The 8,746-nt window shown below is 36.7% G+C and overlaps 1 protein-coding gene across 1 annotated transcript; it reads right to left on the bottom strand.

The window, feature by feature from the left end:
- Positions 1–1,466: 1,466 nt before the first annotated feature.
- On the bottom strand, positions 1,467–7,497 carry LOC140329565 (vomeronasal type-2 receptor 26-like). Its single transcript, XM_072409917.1, has 3 exons — positions 7,474–7,497; positions 5,226–5,349; positions 1,467–2,383 (listed from the first exon to the last, which is right to left on the bottom strand). Exons 1-3 carry the CDS (start codon positions 7,495–7,497, stop codon positions 1,467–1,469), a joined length of 1,065 nt encoding a protein of 354 aa, XP_072266018.1.
- Positions 7,498–8,746: the final 1,249 nt, after the last annotated feature.

The raw sequence follows: 8,746 nt of genomic DNA, 5'->3' as shown, positions 1-8,746 counted from the left end.
TATATATATATATATGTGTATATTTAGCATTGTAAGCGTTCAGATAGCCACCTATGTAGAAGAGCTGAACTCAGTTAACTCTTGCCTAACTGGAAATAAATAAGTCATTTTAAAATATGCTTATTTCTTAGCACATAAAGATGTTTTAAACCTTTGAAGAGCACAAACATTTTTTTAAGGCAAAGGGTAATATGTGTGGCAAAAGAAAGAATGCTTTTTTAGAGGAACAGTGAGTTTAATGCAAGCTCGCCAGTGTGAAACTGCCAGGGCTATGCATATCCACCAGAGAGATCGCTTCAGTTGATGAATTCCACACAAGTACGCCAGCTTCTCGGGTTTTGTTGGTAAATTGATTTTTCAGCTCCGATTCTGGATCGTGAATATGCACACACGTTAAGCTTCCGATTTGGCTTGATTAATCAGCCTGCCTGTGTGATGGAGATGAGATGTGATGGGGATGAGATGTGATGGAGATAAGGTGTGATGGAAATGAGGTGTGATGGAGATGAGATGTGATGGGGATGAGATGTGATGGGGATGAGATGTGATGGGGATGAGATGTGATGGGGATGAGATGTGATGGGGATGAGATGTGATGAAGACGAGGTGTGATGGAGATGAGGTGTGATGGTGTGTGATGATAGCTAATACAATTGATGTGGGAATGGCTGTGCAGGTCACACATTTGCTGCTCTGGATTTCTTACTTGTCTCTGGCTGTACACTAACATCGGTTCCTCTTCCAATTACTCTGACACTGTATGCATTCTTTTCATCATCCTGTCACACCAGTGTAGATATATTTCTGATGATTTTTGATAAAAATATCACTGACCCAGAGATCAATATAACATTTCACTTATATGTCTGGAAAACATATTTTTATAGATTAAATTGATGTGTCTAAAGTTTGAGGTCTCTCAGGAAGTTATTGCTAAAACCAAACTTTTCTGAACTTTTCAGTTACCAGTCATATTTTATTGGATACACAGAAATAACCTAGTCCAAAGGGGAAGTTTTTTTATGGACAGAATGTGGACAAGTGAGCATAATAAATACTGTGTGCCTCTTTTTATTTTTTTATGATAATTTCAATAAATGCTTAATCTATCTCACCCCATCAAAGTGCAACCATTAAATGTGATGTAATGTCTGATTTTGAATTATTTTTTTACTCTTCTACATCACTTGTACCCTATAAACTGCTGTAATGTAACCCTATCTATCTTACTTTAGTTCAGTCACTTAATATGAAACAATGTCTGTTTTATTCACTGTTCTATATTTATCTAACCCTTACCCAAAAACTGCTGCAATTAAATTTGATCTATCTTAATACAGTCAGTAAATTTGAGGCAGTGCCTGTGTGTGTTTTTCATTGCAAATAAACATATGTTTCATTACAAACAAAATAATTTATGCTTCTTTGCTTAATTTTATTACACAATGACTATTATTACATGCACCTCATACACAGTCATGCTTGGTCTTTCTTTCTACCACTAGGGCAGACTTTACATTTAGCTCTGGTCTCATCAGAATGATATAACATTTAGGAAAGAAGATGCAGCCCAGGAGTCCAGCACTGGAGGACAAGATGGCGAAGACCTCCACAGCCACCATGTATTTCCCTTTGGTGCTGAGGTAGGCTGGGATGAAGGCAATCCAAACACTGCAGAAGACCAGCATGCTGAATGTGATGTACTGAGCTTCATTAAATGTGTCTGGAAGTTTTGCAGCTAAAAAAGCTACAATAAAGCTGAACACAGCCAGACATCCCATGTAGCCAATCACAATGTAGAAAGCAGTGACAGAGCCCTCGTTGCATTGCAAAATTATCTTCCCCACCTCTACCTGGGGGTCATAATCTGGGAATGGTGGGCAGAAGCTCAACCAAAATATACAAATTATAAGCTGTCCAACAGAGCAGATAATCAGAAAAGAGGTGGAGAAATATTTTCCCAGCCATCTCCTCAATGCAATATTTGGTTTGGTGGCCCTAAAGGCCAAGATAACGGTGACTGTTTTGGCCAAAACTGAAGAAACAACAACATTAAAAAAGTTTCCAAAAGTCACTTGTCTGAGGGGACAGAAGATCCTGGTGGGACGTCCAATGAACATCAAAGAACAAAGATAGGAGAGGATCAGTGAGAGAAGGATAAAGCTGAGTGTCTGGTTATTAGCTTTTATTATCACAGTCCTTCTGTATTTGATAAATACACCAAACACGGCCATGGTCACCAAACAAAATAACACTACAATGACAGCAAGTGATGATCCCAATGTATCTCCATAAGACAGAAATTCAATTATTTTTGGGATACAGAGATCTCTTCTCTCATTTGGCCAATAATCTTCTGGGCATTTCAAACAATATTCCATATCTGCAGAGATAACCAATGATCAAGTAAAATTCACATTTCTTTTCTCACCTCACCCCAGGTTTGCTCTTTCAACCAGAGGGTAATAGTATTTTAGAGATCCAATTGACTATGTTCACTATGTAAAACATTTTTTTTGCATAGTATTGCTGTTTGGGTTCAGGTTGAGGGCAAAATCCACCAAAACATCCGACTTCAGCTCGGTTCTACCAAATAAACCAGACAAACCAAATAAACCCAATATTGTTGAAACTTTGTTAGGTAAAAGGGAGAAGAGTAGAAGAGAGGATTTTTTAATGCACCTTGTTTGGACAGTAAAAACGAACTCAAGAAAATGTTGTTGATCATATAAAAATTCCTAGTATGAAACTAAATAGTAGATTGAAATTTGTTATTATTAATTAATTAATTAATAATTAACAGTTTCACCACTAATGGGTGAAAACCATGAGTGAGAGGCAAAAGGTCCCAATTTTGGTCTTGTTGAGAGGAATCTCTCGTTAATATGAGGGATAGTCTATTGATTGATTTGTGATGTTGCAATGAAAGCAATGAAAAGTAATGAACCATTATTTCTCTGGGTAAACAATCACACAGGGTATAATTGAGTGAGATCTGTGTAAGAAGGTAGAGCCAAAGAGAGGTACACTTTATACTGTGTTAGTGATGAGTGAAACAAGCAGACCTGTCCGCAACCAGCCACCAGCTGGGATCTTTTCCCTTTCACACATGGTTTTCACCTCAATCCTCAATTAGTGGTACAATACTTTTATTCCTTGGTTAACCCTCTCTAATATGCAAAAATGCTGCAAAACAGATGAAATGTGTTGGTAAGGAGACTTCCCATGCTGAACAAACGAACCACCCAGCATGTCCAATTTACTGATTTGTTTTATTGTATGACCATAACAAATTGCAATCTAGGCCATATTTGACACTAGGAAATAAATTTATGTTTATTTTGCATCACAACAATTTGTATTATCACCAACATTTTCTTGAATAAAGTTTATTTTAACTATCTAAACAAGGTGCCTTAAAAAGGCTACTCTTCTTCCTTTCACCTATTCTACAATTATACTATCAGGCTTGGCACTACCAAGTATTTTCAAATACTATACAATTAGTCCTCCTTTTTTATGATGAAACTTTAAGGTTATCAGGATATCCCATCATGACCTGGTACACCAAAAAGTAGGCAGAAAGCAGCAGATGTTTCAGCATCCATGCTGATTGAGATACCCAATTATACAGAACAATTCAGGACCAGGGATCAAAAACTGTAGAGGGATATTTACTGCGGACTGGGAGTGGTACCTTGTGTATATATATATATATATATATATATATATACAGTGTACACTAAAATACATATATATATATATATATATATATATATATAGTGAGACAGTTACTGGAAAAGTAGTAGAAAATCATTTTATTTAGCCTAAGTTTGTTTCAAATACAATGTACTAGGCTACAGGAAGGTGATATCTTAACTAGGAAACGCTGGGTGAGATATCAGAAATCCAGGAAAGATGGGTTTCCTTAGCAAAACATTGTTTGCTGAAAACTTTGGTAAATGGTGTTGTGGGGCTCCTCATTCCCTTCCTGTCCAAAACAGGTTTCCTATATAGCTCTCAGCCAGGTGATGGAGATCAGCTCATTTCTGGGCTATAAAGGTCTGCACTATGAGCATGTATATGTGGGGGACTGGTTGAACAGGCTGGCTTTCAACATTGCAAGTCTGCTAAAATGACAAAAAGGACACTGTACGTTTATTTTGAGTTATGTCGTGTGGCTGGTAGTAAGCCACCCATATAGAAAGAGTGATCTTGTGTTTAGTTAGTGCTCAGCCGAGCAGGAATTTATTTTGTGTTTTTGCCTGTATGTAAAGGCAATATATATTATATTTTGTTTGTGGATGAAAATAAAGAAAACAGGCAAATCCCTGTGTGAACTGTGCCATTGTGTCACAGATCCATTCCAGATTTGCTGGACCACCCAGCTTCACTGATGAAAGTGTATTCTCTCCAACCTTGAAGAGCTTTCATAAATCAGGGCCACTGTCTCTGACTGGTGTGCCTGCCACTATTGAGCTGACCCCCACAATATATAAAAAGGGACTGTTTTTTCAAAATTTTGTCAATTGTCACAATTTCACTGCCATTTTCACTCTTGTCTTCTTATAAAAAGCAAAATAAAATGAGACAACTCAGAATGCATATGATTGTAACTACAATTTGTACAATTCTACAAAGGCGATTTAACTTTTTGTGTAGTATGTATGTTTATAGTTATATCACTTATATAGTTGTAAAAGGCGATTATTACTTCAATATTGTATCATTTTTTGTCACAACTTTTTGTGTGTACAATTGTTTTATTATACAGTTTTTACAATTTACAGTTTTTACAATTCACAATTATTTTTTATGCAGAATGGCCCATACACCAACTTATGGTTGTCCCATCTTCAAATTTCTGAGCAAACCTTTTAGGTTTTCACAATCCCTAAAAAAACATCAGTGTGAGTTTCTGTGTAATGTGTCCCCACCTATAATCTCCCCTGAGTAAGCCCTATATGGGCGAAACGCGCAATTGGCAAGACTATTCATTCTGATCTAATTTGGTATAATTATGGACTCACAAAATACCGTTTTTGCAATGGGAAACTTTTTATTATAAGCTAACTTTGGATCTTTGTATTAATATGAATATGTATAAATATGATGTTTTGCCACAAAACCCCTTTTTCCTGTAGACAAACTCAGAAATACCTGGATTGAGTACTAGAAATCACTTTAGAACTTAGCAAAACAGTCCTTAATTAAATATCACTGACCGGCCTGGTTGGAGATCTCGTCTTCTGCACAGGGCACACAGTCATAACAGCACCGTTGCTGCACTTCCTGGGGGACTTTCCTGTATCCAGGGAGGCAGCTCTCACTGCAGACCGACCGTGGAGTCTGGAAATATGAGATAAATTACACATGACTAGACTGGAATGGAAATATATTGGGAATGTAGATATAGGGAGTGTTACCATTTGTGGGTATTGCTGTCTTTATACCCTCTGAGGAGTTTTACTCTTTCTTTTTGTTTTGGTGGCTATTATTGCCTTTCTACTTATCACCTTTGCTTCTGTGGATGTCTTTAGTTGGGAACAGACAAGCGAAAATTGTGGAAATGCCCCCTTATTGGGCACTTTTAGGCTTCTAGATCCTATTTATTTGGTAACCCAATTTAATCATCTGAGGAAAGTAGAAAATGCTTTTTTTCCCTAAATGGGATTCCTCCGCTCCCAAACAGATTGCACACCCGATTTAATCAATTTATCTTATTATTAACATGCATCATTATTGCTTGACACTGAAAGGCTTCCCTTACCTCCCCCCCCCCTTTATTTAACCAGAACAAATTTAGTTGGATTATGTTCAATGACAAACTAAATTGATAAATTTGTAATAAGCTGACCACATTCTATAAAGTGTAATGTCTTGAATAAGCGAAACGGGACTTTTTAACTGTACAGAAACCTCATAATTACACCCTATAATGTCAAAATGTAAAATGTATTTAAATACAGAACCAAAAGCACATTTAAAAAGAATAATGTAATAACCAACCCTGTTGCTAAACATGTCAACACTCAACAATCTATGGGCAGTAGATTATAAACTGAAATTGTAATAGAACAAGGTTCATTCTCACTGCTTGACACTAATCTTTCTTCTAATCTTCTTCAGGAGGGTGAGTGTATCAGTGAATCAAATATATTGTTGTGAAGGGATTTTTTATAAACATAATCAGGTTAAAATCATAACAGGTAAGAGAGTAATGGATCCTGCAATATAGTCACCAACTGCTGGACGCTACACCTTGGTTTTGCCTGATTTTGCTTACTACCCTGCATGTATTCAATATATACAATATTATATTGTCCAATTGGTGTGGGTCTCAAACTGTGAATGATGGTGACTATAATGCAGGATTCATTACTATATCACTAGCATTACTCTATAACTGCTGTGATTTGAACCTGATTATGAGTAAAAAAACACTTTCACAACAATATATTTGATACACTCACTCTTCTGAAGAAAATCAGATGAAATGTTTACTCCCTAAAACTGCCCTCCGGTCTTCCCTTCAGTTTTGCACAGCTGAACAGCCTCCTCTCCTGTACTTATATATTGTTATTATATTGTTTATTTTGATATCACTGCACAGTTCTTTTTTGTTTTAAACCGACCCCAGAATGGGGTCCCCTATCAACTCATTTGTATTTATTAAATACATTCATTAGCATGTATTGTGGTTGAGAGGGAACCATGGAAGACAAAAAACAATAACATCCAATGCCAAGCTGGAATATCTAAAGCTAGCAAAGTCATTTCTTGTAGTAGGTAGGGAATAGACTGCAGAGATGGAAACATAATCCTGCCCCTGTACAAAGCATTGGTCAGACTACAACTGAAATATGTTGTCAAGTTTTGGGCACCAGTTCACAAAAACGACATTGTGGAATTGAAGATAATGCAGAAAAGGATAACATTAATAAAAGGAATGGAGGAGCTCAGCTATGAGGGGAGATTAGCTGAACTTAATCTATTCTCCCTTTATAGGAGACATTTAAGGAGGGATATGATCGCCCTGTATGAATATTTAAATTGTTCATATAAAGAATTATCGTCCCAATAATTCACTTTAGGATAACAAGGGGGCAGTCTTTGTGTCTGGAGAAGAAGTTTAATTTCCACATAATGAAGGGGTTCCTCAAAGTAGGATCTGTGCAAATGTAGAATTGGTTTATTTTTCTACTGGTTGAACCTGATTGTCTCTTTTCAACCTAGCTATGTAACTATAAACAGATTAATCTTTAATTATAAGTTTCACGTTCAGTTGTAGTCCAGCGTACCACTGGATTGCTGGTACACTGTTTGCAATTTCAGTGCACCAGAGACACTGGGGTGATTTATTAACCCCCTAGCGGTATTCCTGAGTGTGACTCGGGGTGGATTTTACCTGCAAATAGCCGTAATCCCGAATCACACTCAGGGTAGCTTTAGCTTGAAAAAAAACCCACTTACCTTTGCTCCGTTGTAGTCCCCCATTGTCCTGTTGGTCCTCACAGGTCCCAGAGTCCTTCTTCTTCGATCTCCAGCTGTGCAATGCAGAAACGATCTCTGGGGTTTCCCGGTGACCACGGTGAATGCGTCTGTGCGGGTGGCTGGATCAGCAGGAAGTGTAAGTAATTTTGTATTGGATACAATACCAAATAGCTGTATTGAGTCCAATACACAGAAATTTTCATATAATAAATATATAGTTATATTATAAATCTATTATAAATCCTACTGTACACATACATTACATGTTTAACTTTAACAGATTTTTGTGTTAAAGATTATTTAATTTTCTAAAATATTGGATATATTTCAGTGAGGTATACCTAAGAATTGTATCCTACAATGTAAAATTTTAGCCTTCAATGTTGGACGGAACTAGAATGCTAGGGGCGTTAAAGAAATATAGGTTGTTCACCTACCAAGGAAATGTATCACTTAGCAAAAGATAATTCATTTAGCTTAGTAAATGTGGTGATAGTTCACAATTCATGCAGTGAATTTTTGTTTCACACATGTTGAATGGTTGAAGTCAGCAGAGCCACAACTCCCTCATTAAAGCTTAAGTAAACTGAAAACAAAAATTACTCACTTTTACCTTCCCAGATCCGTTGATCCCTCTAGAGGTTTCCTGGATCGGGTCCCACGTCGTCCCGGTATCCTCCCTTGTCTCTGTAGTGGGCACAGTATCTTCTTTGCCCTTCTTTTTTCTATTTCCTACCTACCTCTATGCCAAAGCTCAAACAGGAAGTTAGGAGCTCTCTGGATTTCTGGTATATCATCAGATATTTTTCTTTACTAGCAGAAAAATAGAGAAATGCATGTGTGGCAAATGACAATTTGTGATTTTATTTTGTCAGAAGTCACCTTCACATATTTTGGATTCCAATAAATTTCACTGTCATTTATCAGAAACTGGTCACAGCCGTCCAACTCGAAAAAGTACCCGACTTGTTTTTCTTTTATAATTTTATAATTATAAAATAATAATAATAAAGTAATTAATCAAGTCAAATCTTGCAGGAAAGTTTCCTTTCTCAATAAATGAAATTAATTCATAATATACACACACACACATATTTTGACGCATCCAAATCTCCCCCAGACATATTCCTAACTGTTAACAACACTGTTATTTGTCTGGTCTTCAACTTTCGATTCTGCCCTTTCATTTACCCCTCATATTCAGAACCTTTCTAGGTCCTGTCACTTTCATCTATGGAAAATCTCCAAAATC

The sequence above is a fragment of the Pyxicephalus adspersus genome, chromosome 4 (genome assembly GCF_032062135.1).
Source record: "Pyxicephalus adspersus chromosome 4, UCB_Pads_2.0, whole genome shotgun sequence".
NCBI lineage: Eukaryota > Metazoa > Chordata > Amphibia > Anura > Pyxicephalidae > Pyxicephalus > Pyxicephalus adspersus.
The sequence above is the reverse complement of the archived record's forward strand: the minus strand, read 5'-3'. Positions and strand labels throughout refer to the sequence as shown.

What these genes read in the sequence shown, in the direction of transcription:
- LOC140329565 (XM_072409917.1), bottom strand. Translation starts at nt 7,497, where the DNA reads ATGGGGGACTACAACGGAGCAAAG. An exon ending in GGGACTACAACGGAGCAAAG is followed by an intron (nt 5,350 to 7,473) that starts GTAAGTGGGTTT and finishes TCATATTTCCAG; the next exon opens with ACTCCACGGTCGGTCTGCAG. An exon ending in CGAGATCTCCAACCAGGCCG is followed by an intron (nt 2,384 to 5,225) that starts GTCAGTGATATT and finishes TTATCTCTGCAG; the next exon opens with ATATGGAATATTGTTTGAAA.